The 24,505-nt window shown below is 45.9% G+C and overlaps 1 protein-coding gene across 8 annotated transcripts in view; it reads left to right on the plus strand.

The window, feature by feature from the left end:
• RREB1 (ras responsive element binding protein 1) overlaps window positions 1-24,505 on the plus strand; it is a 125,905-nt gene that overhangs the window by 10,377 nt on the left and 91,023 nt on the right. Inside the window, exon 1 of one of the 8 annotated variants that reach the window (XM_055704325.1) lies at window positions 10,824-10,945. The exons of 6 other annotated variants lie outside the window; for them this stretch is intronic. In XM_055704325.1, coding sequence (XP_055560300.1) covers window positions 10,870-10,945 — 76 coding nt within the window. In that variant the 5' untranslated portion in view covers window positions 10,824-10,869. Of the gene's footprint in view, window positions 1-10,823; window positions 10,946-24,505 lie in introns of those variants that run through there. One more of the 8 variants, XM_055704320.1, reaches the window with a different exon arrangement.

The raw sequence follows: 24,505 nt of genomic DNA on the forward strand, positions 1-24,505 counted from the left end.
GTTGAGAAATTGGAAGAAGAAGCTGGGAACAGAAAGATGTTGCCCCCTCAATACGTCACCATCCCAAAACTGAAATGAAGTGCAATTGCTGGCTCTTGCCATTCACAAAGTAATCTAATTCTCTTCCCTTGACTGACTTGCGTTGTAGCTTTAAACCGAATTCTTAAATCATCCTAACGGTGATGTATGTATCATTTGCTATGTTTATAGAACGTGAAAGCATATGGAGTAATGGAAACATCTAGAAATTAGACCTCCAGAGAAGACTCCCATTTTAATCAGGTTACTTACTTGGATTAAACCAACCCAAATTTAAAACATGTGGGCTCATGTACTAAACTAGTTGCATTTTCAGCACTCCAGGGGTCTGTCTGGGAGTTTATCGGTGCGTTGTTGTAGTCTGCTCCAGCCAGATTTGTAGGAACACCAAACTTGGTGTTACTAAGGTTGGAATAAGCTGATGTCAGATTTTTGTCCACAGTGCATAGCAAGTAGAGGTCAAACACTTGTACAGCCGGTGATACTATGACTTGTTAAGAATGTACACAGCAGGTCGCTTTTCAAAACATCTTTTGAAAAGCAGCCTGTGAGAGCAGTGCCATGTAGAAGAGACATGCATCTTCCTCTGGCATCAGCAAATGGATGCATCCTATCACATTGGACTGCTGAGCGTGTTTAGTCATGTTACTGTAATAAGCTCTGGGAACAGGAATGGGTTCTGCCCTGTTGCGCTTCGGGAAGATTTGAATGAATTTGACTGGTTTGTTCCAGGGAAGCTCGTGTTCGTATCTGCTGCTTTTGTGCTTGGTACAGAGAAGGAAGGAATCGAGTTTGTTTCTTGGCTGAAGGGGGCTTTCTTTGCAGTTTAGGATTGCTAACATTACTGTACTTAAATTCTTATTCCTTAGAAGAGTTAAAATTAAGATTGTAAGCGACTCCTGGAATTGTTAGTGTTTCTGTTGCTGGCAGTGTACAGAATTGTTAGTGTTTCTGTTGCTGGTAAGTGTACAGATCTGCTTGGTTTTGAGACTCCGCTTTACGCAGGTAAACCAAGTATTGGGGACCCTTCTCTTGCTTCCAGCTGTAGCCTTCAGGCATCCTTATTTCTCCTGCCCCGGTGAATCATACTCCATCATACGCAGATGTAAATTTTAAATGTGCTGTGGTGGGGGTTACTGCCTTTATCCTTTTCTTTCTGCCTTAACACATGTGTGTGTCGGAGGCAAGTCCAGATCAAGCCAGAAACTTTGAACACAGTTACAATTATGCTGAAGTGGGTTGTTCCATTTAAGTCAAAATACTGGCATGGGCAAAGCTAGGGGAAGTGCTTCAGGACTGGGGCCTGCATTTAACTTTCAGAAAAAGTATTCCTGACACAAGCCAGAATCTTTAACCTGTGTGAGCTGCAACTCCAAACTCATCTCACTGACTTCAGTTTCTGACCTACTTGAGAGGGTGCTGCTCAGCCCAAGGAAGTGTCACAGGTCTCACAGCCTGAGAAGAGTTGGCTGGGAAGAGAGTTGGCAAGAAACGTGGCTTTGAACCCAAACTTCTTCAGTACGCAGTGTCTGCAAGAGTTAAACGAAAGCACTCCAGCAGCTCATGTGCTCTCTGTGTGTGCATACTTTCCTAATCTTGACATGGGGTCTGAGCTGCAAGCTCCGAGGGCGTACGTGAAGTTGGCTTGGCTGTCACCTCTTCACTCCCTGGATCTGGCTGCAGCTCAGCACGGGGACGCTCCCTGCCGCTGGGATTACCGGTTGCAGATAGCCAGCTGCCCAGAACCTGCCCCATGGGGTTTGGGTGGGCCGAAAGGTGCCCTGGCCCGCCTCGCCTGCCCTCGCACTGCTTCCTGCCCTTGTGGGGAGCAGCAGAGGGAAGAAGTGCTGCGGCAGCCCCTTTCCTGCGCCTGGAAGGTGTCGATGTCTTGCACCCGCCTTGTGCTCTCGGGTTGGGCCGGGTGAGCTTCGTCCTGCTCTGCCATCATTGTTTGTCTGGAGAACAGCTGCCTCCAAGGTTGGGACTGTGCTTTACAACAGGGGAACAGCTGTACGGAGCAGGGCCTGCGGGCCCATCGCTGATGCTGGCAGGCTGTCCCTGCGCGTGGGGGGACGGAGGACAGAGCATGCGTTTTTCTCCTCTAGGTGACAAAGTCCTAAGGGCAGCTTGGCTCTCTGGGAAGAAAAACTACGGTTCCTTCAACCCACAGCACACTGTCAAAAATCACTGAGTGTTTTGGACCAGAGGCTGGAAATGAAAGCTGCCTTCTATTTTTATTTTTTTTTTCACTTGGATTTCCTTGGAAAGGCTGCCAGTGGCCACCTCACCCCACCCTGCAGGCGTGCGGGCGGGAGTGGGGGTAGCCGGCAGGAGGGAACATCACCAAAAAGGCAGAGCAGCTTGGCTCTTGGCCACGCACAGGAGCAGGAACAGCTGCCTAGATGGCCCCCGGAGCCTCACTGATGTCAGCAGAACCAGCGCTCCTTAAAACGTGACACCCTCTGTGGGGTGTGAGGGGGAGCAGGGCTGGGAGCAGGTTTGGGGGGGGGGGTAAGCAGTACATAAAACAGCCTCCAGAATCCCGCCCCCCCCCCCCCCCCCCCCCCCCCCAGTTCAAAGCACCTCTACTTTCTATAGGAACGGGAAGGTTTTGAATGAGTCAGTGAGAGTTATGAGAAATTTGTAAAAGTAGAACAAGTTACCAAACAGGAGGAGCAGAAAGAATATGTGTTGTAAAATTTGTGTGTGTCTGCGATGTGTCTGTTTGCTTGGGTTTTTTCCTTTTAAGAGAAGTGTGGCTAGGAACGCCTCAGCACTGTTGGATAAATCTGTCAGTGCCATTCCCTTCTCTCTGCCCTGTGATGTCTCTGAGAACCTGTCACACTGTGACAGATCATACTGTCAAACATCATACTGTGTCTGAAAAGTATCTGGCTTTCCTTGGGATGCCGTATGAAATACAGCAGGATGTGGCATCCTGCAGGGAGCGTGTCATATGTGTGCTCAGTGGGCCTCCTGCGCTTGCTTGAGCAGGGGAAGGGAATACACATCAGAACACAGTTGTTCGCAGCTCCCTTCCACTCCCCTGCGTTGTTCCAGAGAGATGGCACTTCACGTTACCCGTGAGCTTTACCGAAGCTGTCTCTCCTTGCGTGTTGGTACCAAAGGGTCCCTGATGGTGAGAGCCTCTTCGTGTTTAAGGGTGGTGGGGCTATTTGACCTCTGTGGTGTGGGGTGCACAGTGCAAAATTACCCTTTTGATAGGTGCTGAACTGAATGAGTGCGGGTGCCTGAGATGACTTCTTCCAGTTTAGTAGCTGATGGTTTCCGAAAGTCACAAGAAAATCTGATGTGTAGCTGGAAGTGCTGAGGGAAGAGGATACCAGCTTTTCCAGAACTGTGAAGCTCAATCACAGAACAAGGTTGGACTGGACATGAAACTGGATTCCAGGGTGACGTGGTGATTGCAGCCTCTGTTGGCTTTGCTTCTTCCCACAGCTGGGGACTTGATTTTCCCAGTAGGCCTGTGCCAGCATAGTCCTGCTGCTAGTCTTGTGGTGTTACCCCAACACAGAAGTTGTGCTTGAATCTCTTGCAAGTGGTATGCAATGCACAAATCTAGGCGGCAGGGGTAAACCAGCCTATCCGGGCTCGTTGCAAAGCTGAATTTGCAAAATGCTGTCTCCATCAAGGCCAGTGTAATAATAAGTTGCAGAGATTCCGTCTTGGAAAAACAAACAGCGTAACACAGGCGTTTGGGGAGGAGAGTTTTGTGCTCGTTTATAAGGCTCTTACTTTTTGTTAACTCAGGTTAACTTTACGAGTCAGATTAACGTTTCCTATATCATTCCAGAATTCTTGTAGTAATTAGCAAAAATGACACAGGGTCACAGCAGTTGTATGGGACTGAGTAAGCAGATATGTTCTTTTCAGTTGGGACAGTGGGATGAAGAATTTAAATCTGAAGGTCACAGAGGGAGACAGTAACAGAGGCAGAAAAAGAACCTAAATGCTCTAAATCCAGTTCTGTGTCTTCACCATTAGATCATGCTTCCTGTCTAGGCAGATGAACCCACATAAAAACCTTGGTTCACAAACAGATGACATTCAAGTACTACCAGCATTGTAAAATATGGCTAGGGCTAATATATTTGCTCTGACTTTCATCTTGAGTGCCTGGTGGAACACCTGTAAGTATTTACATTTTAACATGAGCTTTTGTGCTTGTGAAAGCAGACAGTTTGACAGCAATGACCTCTTGCACAAAAGCCTGAATAAGTGATGAACTTCCAACAAATCCATGACCTGAACTCTGCTGGATGCATATTGAAGGCGACAAGTTAATATGGCCTGTGGCAGCACCAGCAAGATGCCTGGCTCTGTGCTGGACTCTTCTGCTGGAGATGGTCTGCAAATGAGCCTCTAATCACCGTCCCTGCCCAAAGGCCTGGAACTAAGTGTGCCTGTGCTCGCTGCCCAGGTGAGGGCTTCAAGCAAATGTTTGCTGCAGGAAGGACTTCAGGTTTTCCGCAGTTTTCTCGTCCTGCTGCTTGGCCGTGACCCTGGGTGAAGGGCTTGGTTTGCATTGCAGAGAAGGCAGAAAGGAGTATGTGTCTATTCCCTCCCAGGCGGCGCACTTCAGAGCTCGCTGTGCTTAAATTGAATGGAGCTGTAGTTAAAACTTCAATTATGGGCAGCTCAGGAGTTGTATGTGTCTCTGCTGCAAGTGTGGTAACCACTGGCTGTCAGGCAGGGAAGACAGCCACAGTATGGTAACCTCTGAAATCACCCTAACCTGAATCACGCTGAAGCTGTGGCTCAGGTGATGTTTCCTCAGGACTGCCCTGTCCTGGAATGAGCCATTCCTGCTACCTGCTTCTCCAGTGACATTTGGATTCAGAGCAGGGAACGCCTCTTCAAGCTGGCAGAAATGCCTCTGGATCTGTGGCAGAAGGTTTTCTAGTCTGTGGAGTAAGTAATGCTGCGGTTTTTGCCTGCAAAACTGAAAACTAGAGGGAGTCCTACCTGTGTCTAGTACCAAGTCAGACCAAAATCTAGTGCAGGATGCTGATTGAGCTGGATTTATCAAAACAGAGTATTGCAAAAGGGCACCTATTAATGATGCTTTCCTAGTATAGTCTACCAACAATGTGCAGCCTCTGGAATCTCTTGAACCAAAGGGGTTTTATATAGGTACAGTATTTAGGTTCAAGGATCCTTTTTTTCTGAGCTTTTCCAGTGGCTTTTTGAACCTGTACTGACACATGGCATGTTTTGGTGGTGAGTTTTGCAGTTTTAACTACATGCTTTGTTAGAGAGGAGGTGAAAAAACAACTTTTTAAACCTGCCATTTGATGCTTCCACTGGAAGCCATTTAGGACTTGTACTATGGGAAACAGTAATCATTCACTACTGACCTTCTCCACACCTTTCAGGATTTTTTGTGGGCCTCTGCTGTATCACCTCTGTGGCCTTCTTCCCAGGTTGGAGCCCCAATCTGAGTATTGATTACTGTGCAGAAGTTGTTCCATGCTTCTGATCACATTGTTCACCAACATTTGTTAGAGCTTCAGTTTGCCTTTTTAACATCTATCGCAGGCACATGCCAAAAGTACTTTATTTGTCTACATATTTATTGCTGTAAGACATATACTTGGACAGGCTTAAAGACTTCCAGGTGCTGCCAGGATTCTCCTCTTCAGCAGCTTTTTTGGGAAACTTCCTCAATGTTGGCAAGTTACAGGCAGAAGATACTGACTGGTGAGGGTGTTTGCTGGTCTGGCTCAGTTACTTCCATCCTGATTGCTTGAGAACTGCTTGTTTAAATGGTGCTTTGCTCACTGCTTTCCTTCCCAAATACCCTGCCAGATCCTAACAGCAGTGCCCCTGAATCCCTCTGCTTACTATTTCTCCCTGCCCCTACAGATGGCAGCCTGAGGCATGCCCTGCGTGAGACATGGGGCATTTTTCCTTGCCAGCTCTGGGCAAGATCCACTCAAACCAAGTGACACTACTCACGAAGAAGTTTGCCTGCTTTCCAGTGCTAGCCTGCTTATTTGGGACGATGACTAGGATTCACCCATCTGTTTGGTCTCAGCAGGTACCAGAGGAATTGTTTTGAGCCCTCTGAAGTAAAATGATTATTGATGTAACTACTGTGTTCCCATCCCCTTTTTTTGGTAGTCTGCCAAGCCACTTGTCCATCTGTAGTGACTGCTCCATGTTGGTGGACTTGGGAGATTTTAATTTTTGCGACCAAAAGAATTCTGCTTCCGTACTAACCATACCGCTAGTATTTACTTACGTTAGATCACGACCAGAGTGCTTTACAAATTGGTGCCTGCAATGCTACTGAAATGCAGCCACTTCTGAAGTGGAGAGTGCGAAAGGAGAGGTCATGCTAACCCCTTTCTCTGTGTAAAGAGCTGCACATTCTTCGGTACTGACATAGCCTAAAAAGGAACCTTGGCTTTTAAAGCCCTACCTTAACCTGCCTACCAAATGATGCGTATTACTTGATTTGTGTTTAGCTGATGAAAAACTTTATTTCAACTTGCCAAAACTGGGAACTTGGTTGCGAGGGTGATGCTAGCGATTTCAGTCCTTTAGGTAAAGAAAGCCTTTCACAATGAGAACTCAGCTCTGTTTAGGTTACTTGTTCCCTTTATTAAGCCTCTCAGGATTGATGAAATACAGTGGTCTTAGGAGAAACAAGCCCTGTTCATCGTGTAGTACTGATCTATAACGATAATCTTTCAATGTCGCTGTGTACGAAACCATTCTAATAAGCTGTTCGGCACTTCGTGCTGGGCTCTGTGAATTATATAGTGTTTGGAAGTAGCAAGCATCTCTTTTGAGAAAGGAGGCAGGGACTGTCCTTTTAAACCATTGAGTTGTGGTTGTAGTTCTGACTGTTGAATTCAGAGCTTGTCTTGCATTGCTCTACTGCTGCTCTACGCATTTAGTATCCTACATTTAAATTTAGTATCCTAAAAGGCCGTGTGAGGACCAAGGAATGGAGCCCTGGCATGGCATATGCTTTGCAGGTGTCTCTCTGCTCTTGGGCGTTAGATCAGGAAAACTTAAAGGCTAAAATAAAGTCATTGTGTATGTGTAAGCAGGAGGGCATGTTTATGTTTTTTTAATTTGAAGTATTTTCTTAAATGCCTTTTTTTCTTAAGGTACATATTGTAAATATTAAAGAGCTTAAATATCTTAAAGGTACACCCTAAAGTGCTAGGCCAAGAAGCTGATAAGGTTTTTTTGTGTTTGGCCCTCTTGTCTTCGGAAAGTTCAGTGTTGGCTGGGTCAGTTCTCTAATCTGACTTGTGCAGCTGATTTAGTTGTACCAGCACAGGGAGGCAGTGGAGAAGGCATAGCAGAGGACATGACTTCTGGTTGCAATGTAGATATAACAGATTTTAAAAGCCCATGCAGTCATCATCAGTGCTCAAGTCGTCAAAACCATCATGTCTTTGTAGCGAAGCAGGGGCCAGGAGGAAACGTGGAAGAACTAAGTGGAATGCCTTTTTTGCCAGTTTGTCTTTGCAGAGGGTTGGAATCAACGTTGGATGAAACTGGAGGCATTGCTTGCTAGAATGGGTCCTGGAATCCATGCAGCAGTGTTGCTGGGTTGATGAATTCCTGCACACAGAGTCTAGTCCAGGATCTGCTCCATGGGGGCAGGGGGTGTCATTATCAATGTCTGTGGCATCTGTCCTTGTATATAGGACCTGCATCTGCTGTGTTGTTGGACTTAGAATCTTTGCTGGTTTGTAGCTGCGATACTGAGAAACAGCAGCACAACAGTTTGGAATTTTTTGAAAGTGCTTCATTTTAAACTTGTTTATTTGTATCTGCATTCTGGCTTCCAGGTTCATTGAAGGGTGAGTATCCACTCCATGGCTATTGTCAGTTGATGGGTACTGTGATGCCAGTAACTGTAAGAGCGGCAGGATTATGGTAAAAGAGTTACTTTCCCCTGCTCTCCCACTTGTGCTATTCCCACTTGCCCCTGTCTTTCAGGTACATTGTGGTGTTCACCTTCAAAGGTTGTATTTAACACCACTTGTATTTAATGCTTTTCCCCCCACCACTTCAAGGCAAGTATTCTTCCAGGTACGTGACTACAGACAATGCAAAGGGAAGAATCTCAATGGAGATCTGTGCTAGATGTTTGTTATCTCATTGAAGCTCCTTTTTCTAAAGCATCTTGATACTTGGGTATTTTCTCCCAGTTTCCCCCTTTTTGATGTGTCTTTGCCTGGGTAACTAAAAAAATTAATAGTGATGTTGAATTAGTGACTTCAGAATAGTTTCATTGGCAACCTAAAGGTGCATTTGACATCACAGGATGAAGAAGCAGCAAAACGAGCTTAAGGAGGGGGTTTTGGTTTTATTTTTCACAATTTGTTTACCCCCTCACCTGTAGCAGTTCATTGCTGTTGCACTGTAACTCACCTACTCTTCAGAGATGCCGGTACAAGGGTTTGTGGGGTTTCTCTGTAAGCCTTGTCTCTACAATGATCTGGGTAGCCAGGCCTCTAATTTTTTCTGTCTTTCAACAGTCTTACCTCACCAGCTTTTGTTTTGGTCACCAGAGGGGAAGCAAACCATAGGCTTTCCCTGGCATGGGAATGAGCAGCTGAAGGAAGGGGAAGAGCTTCTGGCGAGGTGTTGACCCTCAGTGCCATCAGCACAAAACTACAGGCTGTTAGCCTCAAGAGGCTTATGAGTTTCAGCTGTGAGAATAGTCTTCCCACCTTACTACACATTCTCTGTTTGCTCTCGTGATGAAAAGCTCTTTATTGCATTAGCTGTGCAAAAATTCTGTTGCTTATGTAAATCAGGTCTCCTTTAGCTGTTCTTTCTGCTCCCGAATAGATTTCCATCTGAAGAGAGTATCTGTCTTAATCATGCTTGATACTGTGTAAGGAGATCATGTTTCATCATGTAAGATTGTGATCCAGGTTTTGTTCTGGCTGAACTGGTACAAACGTGGTGCAGCTTTGTCAGTCTTGGTGCAGTGTCTTTTGTGGAAGAAGTCGGTTTGAGTAGCCAGGAGCAGGGTATGAATCACTGCACAGAGATACCAGCTTAAAAAAAATAGTAGTGAAGACTGATGTAGGTTTTATTGGAATGCCCAGGCTTCTGTTATAAGATATGGAACTAAACATACACTAAAGGCCAAGTAAGTACAGTAACTGCAACAGCACATTTCCAAGAGAATTGTCTTGTTGCAAAGGAACATAGACTGTGAAGGGGCTTTATGGCATCTGCATACTTAATACAGGCTCTATCAGTAGCTACCATCAGTTACAATAGTCCATTTGTTTTTAGATTTCCGAAGTTATTTTTTATAACTGTTTGGAGGAGTAGCATATAAAAAAGGGCAGCATGTAGAAATCTAAAACTCCAGCCAAAAGACACCTCCTTTTTGTGTCTACGTGTTGCAGCTGTCTATCTCTTGGCAGCAGGCAGCCTGTGTAGAATGTGAGGTTTTAGTGCTGAAGCGTGGAAGAGTGAATTAAGGAGTTCTGAACTTAAAACATTCTTCTTTTCTAGGGAATTTCAATCCTCACCATTGCTTAGTTATTTGGAGACTGTTAGGGTTGGGTTTTTTTCTTCTTTTAGTAACTATATTCACAGTAATAATTACATGATATGATAGAGGTTTCTAACTCTCCAATTTTCTCAGTTATTCTACAGTTTAGTAATCAAATGAATTGGAGTCAGTTGCATGGATACCCAGCTGGGAGGAAATACGAAAAAGAGCATGCATGTATTTTTTTATGGGGAGGAGAAGAGAAAAGGGGGAGGTTTCAGGTTTTTACCGTGAAAAAGACCTTTATATAAGCCAAATAGATGTTTTGTTTTAGGGATGTCAGTACAGGACATGTTGTTTCTGTGTAAACTATGGATAGCAGCATAACATCTGGGGCATAGTAATACTTTTTTGATTTCCCCTTGTTACCTGGAAAGGCAGAGGATTTGTGAAATGAGCCAGTGTAGCAGCTTCCCCCCAACAACTCAGCACTGTAAGTATTTACATTTCAGAGTAAGTAGGTGCACACTTCTGTACCATGAAAACAAAGTGACAAGGGAAAGGTAGAATAACACATTGTCAGGCTTTCCATTAAAACCCATTTTTCAAAAAATACGTCACACATGCAGTTACGCAGATGTTGTGAGAGTAGAGGGTGGAAACCATGTCCTTAGTGTGTGCCGAGGAACAGGATTGGGGTGATAACCTCCCATCTCCCTGGCAGACTAAATCCTTGCCTTTTGCCAAGGCTTTTCATTATTCTGGCCTGGTCCGGGATACAGTTTTCCTTTCAGCTGAGACGTTCGTACTGCTGTAGTTGTTGCATCCGCACTAGGCAGGCAGAGAAGGCTGGCACGGGCAGTTTTGTATGCCGGTAGTACTGCTGCCTTGCTGGCAAGGGTTGGGCTTCTCTGACTTAAAAAAGGTATGGTTAAAGTCGTTTGGCTTTTATGTGTGTGGATGAAACCTGACTTTTTGCTCCACAGAAAAGGTTAAACCTTTCTGAAACGTGTAAGTCGTAGTGTGCAAAGGCTGTGTGGTGCTTCAGCAGGTTTCAGTGCTGTTTTTTTTTTTTTTCCTGTTCATAACTTTTGCACGGCTTTTAAGCTCTCGCTCTTTGGAAGGCTGGTATTAAAAGGAGTGGGAATCATCCCAGGGAGAGGAAAAGGACAAGCTAACCTTGGCACCTGGGGCCTGGCTATTATGTCGCGCTTCCTCTGCGGGGCGGCGCGGGGCGCGGGGCTGGCCGGAGTGATGTTCTCACAGCAAATGGAGGAAGTTGCTCGAGCAGAAGCAGTGCTTCTGGATCTCCTCTCGCCTGGGGGATGGGGCAGGGTGGTGAAAGAGGGTTATACAAAGCACCGATCCCTCAGTTACGTGCACAGCTCGACAAACTTTTTGGTAAACCGGATACTTTGGGGAGGCCGGGAGGGGTTGGGGGGCAGAGATTGTTTCCCTGGCGGCCGCTGGCAGTGGGGAAGGTACCACGGGAAGGAGCCGGGGAAGGATGGCGGGGGGCGGCCACCCCTCTCCCTGGTTGCTGACTAAACAGTTATGTCAGCTGGCAGTCGGCGAGGCCTGGGGATTTGCGATATAGCTCCTGGAGGGTGGGGGTGGCTGCGCGGGGGGAAGGGAGGGGAAGGGCTGGCCCTGCTGCAGCAACTGCTGCTCCCGCTGCCTCTCCGTTGGGCTCGGGGCAGGGAGGCCTGGCTGCGGGCGCCCTGGGCTGCGGCCTGACCCCGGCAAGCTTTCGCGGCGATGCCTGAGCGAAGGCGACACGCGTGCATCCGCCGTCCTTGCTTGTTTAAACATCGGCGAGGTGCCTCGAATAGCACCCCCAGCCCGCTGGAAGGCCGTGCCGTGCAGGAGAGCATTCCCGTCCGACTGGTACCCGTGCCTTGTGCCTTCCTTGCCCGCTGAGTCAGGGCCCTCCGGAGCACGCGCCTCTGCCAGAACAGTTGGAGCCTGTTGCTGGGGCGTGAGGAACACGCTCCCATCCGAGCTCGGCGCTGTTTGCAGATGCTGGGGGAGAGAGGGCAGCCCTGCGGGGCAGAGCTGCGTGTTTGTCCCTCGGCCGGGCTCTGGCTGGAGCTGCTGGTGACGGTGCTGGTGACGGTGCCAAGGGCAGAGGCAGCAGCAGCAGCGAGGCGTGGACAACGTGCTGCCTGTGGTCTGCTGCAGGTAGAGACCTCCCCGTCTAAACACAGCCCAGCGCTTTTAGAAGGTAGACAGTGAATTCTGGCAGCTGTTCAAGTTTAATGTTTCCTTTCTTGGCCTTGGAGGCAGATGGAGCCCAGGGTAGCCCTTACACAGAGCAGGAGGTATTTATAATGATTCTTTCAGGTCGGTAATGTTCAAATCCCATTTTTCTGTACTTCTTGTTTTGTTTTCCCTAAATTGTGCGCTGTTAAAGTTGGAACAGCCTTGGAACATCTGCAGCTTCTCACCCATGTGCTTTCCTCCCCTCTACCCCCCATTAGGAGTAAGTGAAGGATGGGTTGCATGTGAATCACCTCTATACCTATTTCACTTCTCCTGTCCCAGCAATGCAAGACAGAGAAGGACCCTGTCCTGACAGGCAAAAAGGGTGTGTGTCTCAATTGTTTGAGGTCAAGTGAGTTAGCTGAACACAATTAAAAAAAAAAAAAGCTCTCTTGATGCTCCTTAAGGTATAGCCTACCATGTCCAAAGCCATGTTTGTGGCTGTGCAAGACCAGTTAATGGGTTAACCTGCATCTTAATGAACATTAAGATAGATTTTTTAGTAATGTTAATATGACCCAGCTGAAGCTACCGTGGTTGTAGTCATGAGTGAACCTGTCTGGCCCACATTGACAAGTTTGCTGGAGGCTTTAGTTAGTAGCGCAACGCCAGTCAGTGTTTCTAATGGTCTAATTAAGATGATTTGCCTGTTGTTTTGTTGGGGCTTTTTTGTTGTTGTTGTTTTTGTTTTTTTTCAAAGCTGAGTGCACTATGAAAGGTGAGCGAAGGCTGTAGAAAAATGTTTATATTGTGATGTGGAAATCCACAGATCTCACCTAGGAGTTGCTTTGTCGTACCTTTGTGCAGCTCTCATCACCTCAGTGCAGTTCTCAGCTGGGTGTGTTGTGCCTGGCACTCCTTCACAGCACACCTGGATGCTCTTCTATGCACGAGTCAAGCAGTAGCGTGATTTCGTAGGGCCTCGCAATCCTTTGCCAAGTGGCCTTACAGATGAGCTGGGCAGTTGGACTTATGACAGTTTGTTCTCACCGATGTAGGTGTCTGCCAGCCCGTGTGGGAAGGTTATAAAGCACTAAAGTATCTGAGCGATGCCTCAGTCTCTGCTCTGCTTTAAACACTCCACTTGCAACCAGCACAAGAGCAAGTGCCTTGTGAGAGGGTGTTAAAATTGATAAAACCTGAGTCCTTAAACATCTCACTTTTTTTTCCTCCTTGTTGTAGGTAAAAAGGCTTGTTTGGAGGTGGGGTTTTCTTGAGAAGAGGAAAAAGTCTTCAGGAGATAGGAAGACACTCAGAAATTACTGTTAAGCCAGATGTACATCATCTGTTTTTTAAAGCAGTCAGATTGTCCATGGCTCTTTGAAAATGGAATTAAATTGAAAGGAGAGGGGTCTGTAACGGCTTGAGTGCTTAGATATAGGCTCTGAAATGCTGAATAACCGCAGTTCTCACTGACTTCACAGGGAGCGCTTCTGGAAATGGCTCTTCATGCATTGGGTACAAAGCACTACAAGTGCGGGTAAACAGTTCTTTAAAATATTTTGGCACACAGAGAAAACTTCAGCGAGTGCTACTTGGAAGCTGAACACTTGACTTCTCAGGGATAAGATCAGTTTAAATAGGTGCGTTTTTCTTCTTTCTGTGTGCATGAGAGAGGGGAACAGGAGGGCAAGTAAAAAAATCAGAGGAAAAGACCTCATTGCTGACTTGGGAGACTTGTTTGACCTTCTGAGCCCCATGCACTTGTCTGTGGTTTCCAGCCAAAGGCTCTCACTTTGAGAGCGCCTTGCTTCTCGTGCTGAACTATTTTTTGACGCACTGAATGAATGCAATATGTTAACACTCCTGTAAGTCCCAGAATTGCTTGGCTGCCCCTTGCCCTGCCTGCCTCGAGCTGGCTGAAAAGGTACCATTGTTTGTTCTGCAAACAGTGGGTGATGGTTGTTTCCAAGGTGACTATGGCGCTGTTGCTGCCCTCTAGTACAAAAAAAAAATTAAGGCTTTAAACACCTGAGAGCATCCCACTGTCACCAGAGACGGTGGGAGGGAGGAAAAAGCTGTTTGTTTGAGCTCTCTGGGCTGGATATTATAACACAGATGGAGGAAATGCCAGTAAGCTAAGAAGGGGCAATGCATACATTTTGTTTACGCTATGAAATGTTGTTTCTAAATAGTGCACAGGTGTAGCTATTGAAACAGGTGATTATTTTTAAGGATATGTCTCTGATGAGAAGAAGCTATGGTAAATTTAAGGTGTCTCAATCGCACTGCTCAACTGTTAGTTGTAGTTTGAGTTTACAGTAGTAATATTCTGCTTTTTCACTTAATTAAGAGGATGTTTTGAAGACTGCTCAAGCAAGGGTGTATGGACTTCCTACAGGGAGAGCTGAAAGGGAACACTCAACAGTTCTGCTAGACTTGTAGGTTTTCAGATTGTTTTGGAAAATAATTATTTGGGGTAAAGTATGCATCACCCAGAAAGAGAATCTCAACAGTCAGTTCTTCCATTGCTTTTGTGTGTTTTTGGAAGGCCTGTGGTACTCAGAACAGTGACTGACTTTGAAGTGTCTAGGTGGATGGATTAGAAGCATTTTTTCAGTCGTCTCCCTGTGCTGCTTGCCCATCTACTGATGCAGCTGTTTAGTATGGGGGGGTGAGTTTAAAAAGAAAAAACTTTTTTTAATTGCTTGTGGATGCTGCTAGCAGAACTTTGCCTCCCCCCGCATCAGGTTTAGTACAGTTCATACGCAGGTTTCAGTAAACATTAACCACTTTTATCAGGGCTCGCAGCATGCTGAATGGTTAGCAAAGAGCATGTACTGAGAGAGACAGAGAAAATGAACAAGTCCAAGGTCAAAACGATGGTAGGTTTTTCCTTATTAAAATAGGGGGTAGAGAAGGTTGACTACACTTTGTGAAAAAAGTATGCCCATTTAAAAAAACGTGGTTCTTGTCCTTAAGCTTTCATCCAGGTGAGAGTACGTGGGCGTACTGCAGGGTTGACGTGCATCTTTAATTTTTCTTCTGCTTTAGTGAGATGACCAGAACACATCAGCCCCCCTCACACTCTTGCTGACTGACAGCATGAACTCCTCGTGACACAGATCAATCCAGAGCAGAGTATGATCTTCGCTGTCGCTTGTCATATCTTTATATGGGCCTGCTCCTGCCCAGCATCCACAAAGCTCCCGCTGACTTCAGCAGTGCACAGCCAAGCACAGGCAGCAAGAGATCACAATTTCCTCCTTTCCTTGCCTCCTTGAAGCAATGATACAAAGCCATTCTGGTTAGGAAGGGTAGTTAAGGAACTGTGGTTTAGCAGTTCGCCTCACCTTTCTTTCTCTTGGGTGACTTGGATGTTTCATTATTGCTTTTGAGAAGTGCAGTGCTACTAATTTTTCTGCAAAATGAATTGCTGTTGATCAGCTTAGCAAGGAAAATGAGGTAATCTGCAGGTAAATTAATGAAACAATTTTAAGTTGGGGTGTGGAAAAAATGCATTTTGAAAAGAGCATGTGACCTGCTCTAATGAAATTTGTTGAAGCATCTGATGTCAGGGTTCAAATTTTAAATTATTTTTAATTGTGCAAATCAGCATATCCTGTCCCTCCTAGTTTCATTCAAATAATACTTTGCAAAAGAAAGAAGTAGCAGCATTCACCTGCATGTTTCCTAGAAAACAGCATCATTGAAAGGTTGTACCTCATTGGAAAGACACAGATTTACTTAAAAGATACATCAAACACAGAAGAAATCTAAACCGTGTGTGGCTGATCTGACAGTAGTTTGAGAAACACCCTCCGCTGCATGCCCCTTAAATAAGAAACGTGTGCGTACAGTTAAAAATCTCATCTTTGTGGTGACACAGATGATTCAGTGCAGGAAACGAGAAGAATCTCATTCAGCAGTTAAGCATTTGTGGGGCGGGGGTGTGAGGAGGTCATGGTGTTCACCGCACCCGGTTAGAAACCTTCGAGCTCCTTTCCCTACTGCACGTTGATTTAAATCACGGCTGATACTGGAAGCATCAGCGTGAGAGACAAATCCCATCCTGTTTGTTCCACTGGACCAGCTGAAGGATGAAAGAGAGACAAGAAGGGACTTTGTTATTGCTTTTAAACTTTTAACTACAGACATTAGCCATCCAACTCAAAACCATCCCTTGTCACAGGAGGTGCAACTCAGCTCTTGCATCCTGCTGGAGCTGAGCTGTGGGGTGGCCAGGCCAGCACATGGAGGAGGGCTACCACCAGGGCTGCAGTGGTGGCCCATGTTCTTCCTCCTGCCACAGCAGCCTGCTCCTGGGGGTGACAGAAGGAGAGGAGCTTTAGATGCAGGCTTGCAATTACAGCTTCTTGGAAGGTGCCTTAGTTCATCTAAATATAAAATACGGACTGTGGTTTTGTCTTAATATTTGTGGGATTTTACCAAACCACTACAAACAAACAAAGTAAACAGCAGTGAAAAGTGACACATTTCAGACAGGATTTATTTTTTATTTTTCTTTTGCAAGGTGATGTGGAGACTTGTACTCTGTGACTCAGTGTTCAAAGGAAAGGTATTTCTCAAACTGAGAACTTCTTTGTTCATCCCTTTCTCCCAAACTTCCCAAAGAGCTTTATTTTAAAGTTTTTCAGGAGCCTGGGATGTAATTTTCTTTTTAACTCTGTTGATGTTTTCCCACAGCTTCCCAGGTGTTTTCACTGCCTTCTCCAAATCTAAAACAAAACCAAAACCAAACAAAACTTCCTTTCCTAATAGGCTGATCTGGAGTTGTATTAGAAGCGTTTGTAAAGTCTATGGAGGGAAACAAAATCATGTGTGCTACTTGAATTCTAAAATACATTCACTTCATACTGAGGGCAAGTTTAATGGGAGCATGTACAAAACATTGTGTGTGTGTGTGTGTAAACTGTTGCCTTGCCTGGAAACTGACCAAGGAATAAAGTTAGAAAGACAGTTTTTGGGTCACTTTGATGCCTCTGCAAAAGCATATGCAGTTTTGTATTTGCTGTAGGTCTCCAACTGATAACTAGCACTAATGAAGTGGCTTTTCATACAGTTTTATTGAAATTATTTATGCAAATACAGTGCAAATTTTATTGCAAAAGCAATCATTTACAGTGCACAGCTGGTAAACAAAAACATTACCATTCATTCTCCAGCGCCTCAATAGCTTCTGCTCGGTTCTCACCGCTGTAGCAGGCTGTATGTGCTCCCAGCATTTATTCCTTGACTCTCAGCAGACCCACAGGTTTTATCTGCTGTAGCACTGAGGTGCAGGAGTGGCACTCTCTCTTGAAGAACCACTCATCCTGTTTTGCCTTCCCCTCCCCGCCTCTTTTTTTTTAACCTCTGTGGAAAAATACTTGTACTGTCAGTCTGTGAGACCACAGTCCTGTTCCCCTCTGAAATTGTTTCATAAAAGGCTCTCGGAGGACTGTTAGGTGCACTGGGGGCAGCAAGAACTACATGCATCCCCTTTTTTGATACCCTTGCAAAGGCTTCAGTGCAAGAGTACTCAAATCTCTTTAACATGTGACATCTTTTGATAACACAGTGAAGGGACTCATACCATCAACCATTACAGAAAATCTCTGTCCTTTCTCCTTCAGCTGGGGAGACAGTCTCATTGTGGTCAGGTTAGCTTGGTAGAAATTTTTTTGTTGGGCGAGACGTGAGAGACCTCTGTGTCGCGTGGGCACCAGGAAAAAATGGGGTGCACCGCACAGCCTTGGGGCAGCCAGGAGTGGTGCGGGAGCCTTGGCTTTTACTTCCTATCAGCATGTAGGTGGGCCTCAGTTAATTTCTTCTCTTACAGAAACGTTCACTGCCTCTGCCACTGTACTTCAGTTATAGTGTGTGATCTGGGCGGGGGGTTGTTTAGTTACTGAGCTCCGTACAATGGAGCAGGTGACAATTACTCATTCATAGATGCTATTTAGGAGCACTTTAGCATCGACTGGCGTGGGTGTCTCATGTATTTTAGGGGCAAGCAGGATTTGGCTTCAGTGATACAGATGCCAGGTGTGTTTGGGCACTTCAGCTTCAGCAGCCAGAGCTCCCTAAGCCAAGGGCAGACTGAACGGCATGCTCCCATCTTGCAGCAGGACCTGGGCACCCACAGACCTGCCTGGGCTCCCCAGGCACAGGGTGCTGACCAGACGAACCGTCCAGATGGGCTGCGCATGGGCCAGTGGCCATGAGCTGAGCATCCCCGGTGCGAGGTGGCAGGGGGCCTGGAGAGGTGGCCTAGCACACACAAGTCACTGCTCTGCCTGGCTTAAAAGCCTGGATTGTTTCAGTCTTGCAGCTCTCATGTAGGGTCTTACATTCAAAGCACTAATGACTTCCTCGCTGGGACCCAGACTCTTTAAATTTTTATTAAAGGGATTGTCTGTGCTGACATTTAGCTAGCACCAGATGTTGGCTTTTAGTTACCAGTGTGGAGGTGGCATAGCTAATAAAGGCAAGGGTAAGAAACTTGTGAGAAACTGCCTGTCAGATGCGGCTTTGTGTACTGCAGCCTGCGTGATGTCTGTTGCTTCTTCATGGGCCAGCGTTCTACAAGAAAGCTTCTTTCTTTCCTTCTTCTTCTTTTTCTACTACACTCTTGACTGGCCAAGTGTTTTCCAAGTGCATGTCTTTTTCAGGTGGCCTTGCTCTTTTGTTAGAGACTAGTTAATGCAGGGAGAGTGCAAAGGGAATTCAGTGGCAGATTTGGGGTTTTTTCCCTTCGATTTTGATATTTCTTCTGTACATAGCTTTCCTATAGATCATACTTCTCCCCCTCAACCTCTTTTGGCCATACCCTCCCTCAGAAAATGCCAGCAAGCAATTGTTTCCTTTGCAGAGCTGCGAGCCCCTAGACAGAGGCTTTTCCAGTTTTATGAATGCACCATTTGTTGCTGAGGGCACAACTGTTCGATATAACTGGCTGCATCCCACTCTACTTGGGACCAGCATGCACTACAGCCAGGCTATGCATAAACCAGATTTTTGTATTAAATGGCACCATTTTGTCCACAGCAGCAGTCTGTCTGTCTTTTGTGTGTGCGCATGTGAGACTTGCAGTTTTCAGATGCAAAATATATAAAGAACAGCAGTTTTGCAGAAATACATGTTCCTCAGTGAGCGTAGTGTGCTATTTTAAGGTTTATTTTTCTTAGGGAGTTCCTGATGAGTGATATTCCTTCATTATTTTGTGTAGGCGGGCTGAAGCAAAAGCACATTTTAAAATATTTTATAAAATGGATGCATGGTGTAACGTTACAGATGTTTTATTGGGGGCATACTCAGTTATAATTGAGCTGAAAATACATGTAGCACTTTGAAAGTGTATGTGCTCATTTATGTTTTACTGTATGTCGTCCAGACTGTATAGATGAAACCACTTAAAGATGCACTCTGCTTTACATTTTTAACTATGTCTAGGAATTGCCATCTTATGTCAAACCTGGCGCTCTTTCTCACCACCTGCCCCCCTTACCCCCCTTCTCTGAGGTCAGCGCAATTCACTGGCTGTGGCCAAAAAGGTGCACATGGCTCCGGGCTGCCGTGCTGGGTCAGGACGTGTCGGGGGAGGCCGCAGGGGCTCCACAGCCATTGAGCGCGGCTCCCATCCTAGCTGAGATGCAGTCTTTAACAGGTTTCTCCAGAGCACGCACATCTGTGACGCTTGGTTTACACTTAAAATAACGCAACACCGAGCCCTCTGGCAGGCTGGGAGTGCATGAGGAGGGGGCAGAGGCGCAGTTGGGGTCAGTGGGTACCGTGCTGTTTGCATGCTGTTTCTTTCTTGTTTCTCCCTCAGTCCTGAAGAGCAGCTTTTGGAAAGCACCATCCCCATTTTCAGTTATGCGAGCAGAGGCTGTAAAACAGGGAGCTTGCACGAGGCTCTGGTCCTGGCAGCTGAATCACAGTTTAGGCTTTTAGTCCACGCTGCCTGTCTCATTTGTCTCAGTGCCAGGAGTTTCTCCTCAGAAGCACAGTGGGCTCTTTTTCCCATCTCTTCTCTCTCATACCTGTTGAGTGTGTCCCCCAGCAAATAAGAACATCTCCAAAGTAACCCCGCCAGCTTAGAAACTGTCCATTCATGCTTCAGTTAAAATGCTTTCCGTCTTCATCATCATTGTGTTTAAGGAATGGGGAAGACTGGAAACACCTCTAAATTTTCCCTCTTTAAAGAAGGTGGTATTGATTGGAGAAGATGAAGATTCCCCATCTCACCCTCCTTTGGGTACCTGAGCGAGTCTGAGCATTGGACAGGCTTGCCTGAAACATAATAATCCATCCACCAAAAAGGAATAATAAGAAAAATATACAGCTTTGCAGCCTTTCTGTTGAGGTTCCCACCCCTCACCCCCCACCTCACAATGTTCCTTCATATATTCACTGCCCACATAATGTTAACGGGGGATGAGGGTGGGAGGGGGAAGCTCGTTCTCTTTCATGTGACTGCAGCACAGTTAATAATTGTACCAGACTTGAGGCACTCGCGTGACCAAAGGGATTGACCAGATTCATAACCAGACAGAAGATTTTCAGGCACATCTTCATGCCTCGGCATCCCAGCAGATTGAGAGAAGGAGCCAGATCTGCTTTCTCTGCAATTGCTCATTTGTTATGAGCTGGCTATTATATAGCACGCAGAAACAAAGGCCACCCTGGCCTGAAAAGCCCCTAAAGAAAAACAGTATAGTAAATACATCTGTAAAACAGTGTTCAAGTTACAGACTGCATGTATCTCACGTGCTCTCCCTCCCTCCCTCCATCTTCCCCCCACCCCCCCGCCCTTGCTGCTTTAAAAAAGGGATGGCAAAACAGTTTGATAAAATGCATCAAGTGCTCCACTGTTGATACGATTTAAAAAAAAAAAAAAAAAAAAAAGAGGAATCTTTGCTTAAGCATGTGTTTCCAACACTTTAATCTTTTATGGACTGCATACTTGCTGTGGGAGTGGAAGGGGATGCTGCAGGCTTACTTTCAGTGTACTTGGAAATCTTTCCCACAGCATGAAAACTCCCCAGAAAATGTGAAGCAACGGCCTGCAAACCAGGAAGTTTCTGATGCCTAGCACTCTGCTCAGAGGGATTTGCTGTGCTCTGGAGGTCATGGAATAATCTTCTTTGTTGGCTTCTCTGCGTTTATTTTACATATTATGGAGGGGTATGTGTGTGTTGCTGAGCTTTTGGGGGTCCTTGTTTCTGTAGCGTATTTTTGCCCCTGGTTCTTTTGTTACTGCACTCCCGTGATTAATACGTCTGCTGCTTAAAATGGCTACTGAACCACCACCGAGTTCTTGCCACTGGTTACCAGCTGCTTAACCCCTGTCAGAAACCACCCAGTGCAGATTTGAGCTGATGCTTTTGTTGTGTAGCAGGTATATTTATGATTTTCGGGCTGTCCATTAACCCTGTGAATACTGTACCACAATGAAGACATAAATCTGCTGTGGTGATGATGGTATGTCCTGATGCTGGGATCACTGCCGCTGCCCCCGCACTGTGCTCTGATAGATTTGCATGGCGTGCAGTCTTCTGGGGGTGTGGTTTTGGGTGATTTTTTTTTTTTTGCTGTGTTTTCCCACCCCTTACCACTTTGTATAGTTTGGGTTTGGTTTTTTTTGAGGAGCTGCAGAAGTTGCTAACATAAAAAAGCAGCAAGGAAGGTGGGAAGTCTGGTGCTTGAGGGCTGATGGTTCTGGTGAGTTGACAAGGAAGATCCAGTTCCCTAACAGTGATGAAATAGTGCGTCCAGTTTCAGGCTGTGATGGACTCGGCGTTCTGTTTTCTGGCATCTCCTGTGTGCCTATGTTTGTGCTGGAGTGCGATGGAGCGTGAAAGGAGTCGGAGGAGAGAAGGGGCTGCACCTTGGCTCTGATTGCCGAAAAAACCCCAACCAACAACATTGACCAAAAGGAAAGTTAACTGGAACATACCACAGAACAGGTTAGGCAGGACGCTGAAGCCAGATACGAACCTTCTCCTGTGCTTTAAGGCATCTTCAGTACACCCTGCTCCCACTACCCTTTCAGGTTTCCCCCCCTCCTCCCCGTTATGAAATATTCCTGTGCAGATTGGGTTTGAACGTGGGGCAGGCGGTTGGTTGCAGCGCTTGCTTGCCTGCTGCCAGCTGTTTCTTAAGAAATAGAGGGTGCACTTGTCTGTGCCCGTCACCCGGTTGCAGAGGCAGCGCTCCGCGTGGCATGCGCCTGTGTGTGCCTTCGTGCCCTCCGCCACCTTGCCTGGCCAGCAGTCCCAGCCGAAAAGTAGCGGGGGAGGAAGAGCAGTAAGGAGACGGAGAATGCTGGCGGGTGGAGCTTGGAGGGCTGATCCCCCACGTAGTTAATCATTACTTGCAGCATAACCTGTTCCTGTTTTCTAGAGGTTTCACTGGCACCCGCGGCCAGAAGCATAGGAGGGATATGTGACAAACTGATTTCTGAGCGAGACGGTTTTGCCTTGCAGCAGGAAGCTCAGTGTCTAATACGAGACATCATCTCTTCTGTAACATGTTTGTGCCTAATAGTTCAGTAAACATACCATATATAGCCCGGTTCGTGCTCACTATAGCACCCTGCTGCAAGGCGACTTTGCTAGTACCACACAGATTCCTTAGCTCCTGGTAACCAGCTGACAAATAGGATGTTGCCATATGTAACATAAATATTCCACACAACTGGGGTTTTTTACACTCCTGCTCATAGTGCATAAAGCATGTGTTTCTGATCATGACAGTCTTAAGTCTGGCACTTTGAAAAACGAAGAGGATTATACAAACAAGGTGCCTTACCCAAAGGATGGACAAGGTCCCACGTATGCATTTTTTTTGCAGAATGAAGATTCCACTCCTTTCTAAATGTCAGACAAAGCTTGTACAAATTAATGTTTTGGGGACTTTTTTCTTTCTCTTTTCTCCCCTCTCCACTTCAAACGCCTGTTGCCTCCTAGGTGATGGGTCCCAAGTTAGAGCTATGATTTGCTGGGAACTTTCTCTTTCCATTCTAGCATCTTCCGTAGAATTTCTCTCCTTCCTCTTTCTTTGTGCACTCTTTTTGTTTACCCCATGCTAGTAGGGTACCAAGCACAGCAGCGAACATGATGAGTAGCACTGCAGCTGGATTCTCAGCTTTCTTAATCAGCTGTTACATATGGTTTGCCTTCAACTTTTTTTTTTTTTTTTTTTTTTAAACATTGTGAAATTACTTCAGTAACACTCTCTTTCTGTGCTGGGAGAGGTGGTTCAGGAAAAGGAGATGAAGCCAGCCTGCCTCGACCGGGGTGGAATATTTCTGCCTTTTTGTGCCTTCTGCTTCTTGCCCTGTTCCTTGGTGTGCGAGACGGTGTGGACCCCAGATAACCTTGCACAGAGCTTCCTGGGTGTCTGCTTGGGGATGGCTCTTAGCGCCTGGGTCCAGCAGTTCAGTGACTGGCAATGCCTCCTGTACCACGGAGCTGATTGCTTTGTCACAGGAGGTGGCTGGTTAGATGCAGATCCTACAGGTGGATTTTTGTCTAGTGACTTTCTCCTTATTTAGGCAAGACTTCCAGAAGGGGAAACTTTGCAGGGAGGGAATGTTTGGGTGTTACATAAATGGACAGGACTGTATTTCTCCTACTTGTCTCTCATTGGCCTCGTCAGAGTGAATTATGTCTGACTGCTTGGCAGTTAATTGGACCATCCTTCCCATTTCCTAAGCTGATAAGCCCCTCACTGTCTGCCTCAATCAGGCTTCTTTGTTTGAGAAGTTACTAATGCTGCAGAAGAACAGAATAACTACTTTCCTATGTACTGTAACCGAGTGAGGTGCTCTGATTAATAAGTCTATGAAGATTCTCTAAATTTCTTAAGCAAAATCCTTTCATGGAGACTTACTTGTACCATAATTCCAGTAGCTGTTGACAGGAACTGAAAAGTAGGTATAGCCAGTGGGTTTAGTAAGTACCTGTCCCTTTCTGAAAGAATTGCATTCGTGTTTAAGTTATCCTGTGAGCAGCTTTATTCTGGCAGATCCTAGTAGCCATGCAGAGTACCACGGGTGTCTGTAGTTGCCTGTCCATCAGGATCGAGTCTCAGAAATGGCTCCCTTTTACCACAAAGCCTTCAGACTGGGACTGTCTGTCTTGATGTGTCTGGACCGTGCCTAGCTTAAAGGTGTTGCCAGAAGGTGAGTAATAAATGATGATTAATTGTCTCTGAGCTATGGATGAGTTTCTATGAAAAAGCGCTTGGCTAAAGGCTGTGCTTCAACAAGCTCATCAAAATTAACCACGCAGGAGACAGTAGTGTAGCATCCCAAAGGCCTGTCTCTTGACTAGTTTTGTTTTGACTTCGGTGGATTTACTACAGCTGATTGGAGAAACACGGGTCCTTTTGTCTCCAGTGTTTAATGGTATCAGTATTGCAGATTGCAAATGGGCTGAGTGGTACAGACTTGTATGAACTAAAAGTAAACACCCTTTTGTTAGATTGCTCAGTAATCTTTTTAATTCAAAGGTGTGGTTATGAACCTTGCAGGTATGCATCCTTGTGTTTGTACCATTGAGTCTATGATACGAATGTACAGAAAAGATGCAAAGATCCTGTGTTCATTCTATCTTGAAGTTGAAAAGCGATTTTATTCTACAGGAAACCACTAGCCCTTTGCTGTCAAAGCTGTAAATAAATAGAAAACCTAAAGCCATGGTGATTTTTAAAATGGTTTCCATTCTGAGTTTACATATTGATTTGAGCAAC

The sequence above is a fragment of the Falco cherrug genome, chromosome 3 (assembly GCF_023634085.1).
Source record: "Falco cherrug isolate bFalChe1 chromosome 3, bFalChe1.pri, whole genome shotgun sequence".
Taxonomy (NCBI): Eukaryota; Metazoa; Chordata; class Aves; order Falconiformes; family Falconidae; genus Falco; species Falco cherrug.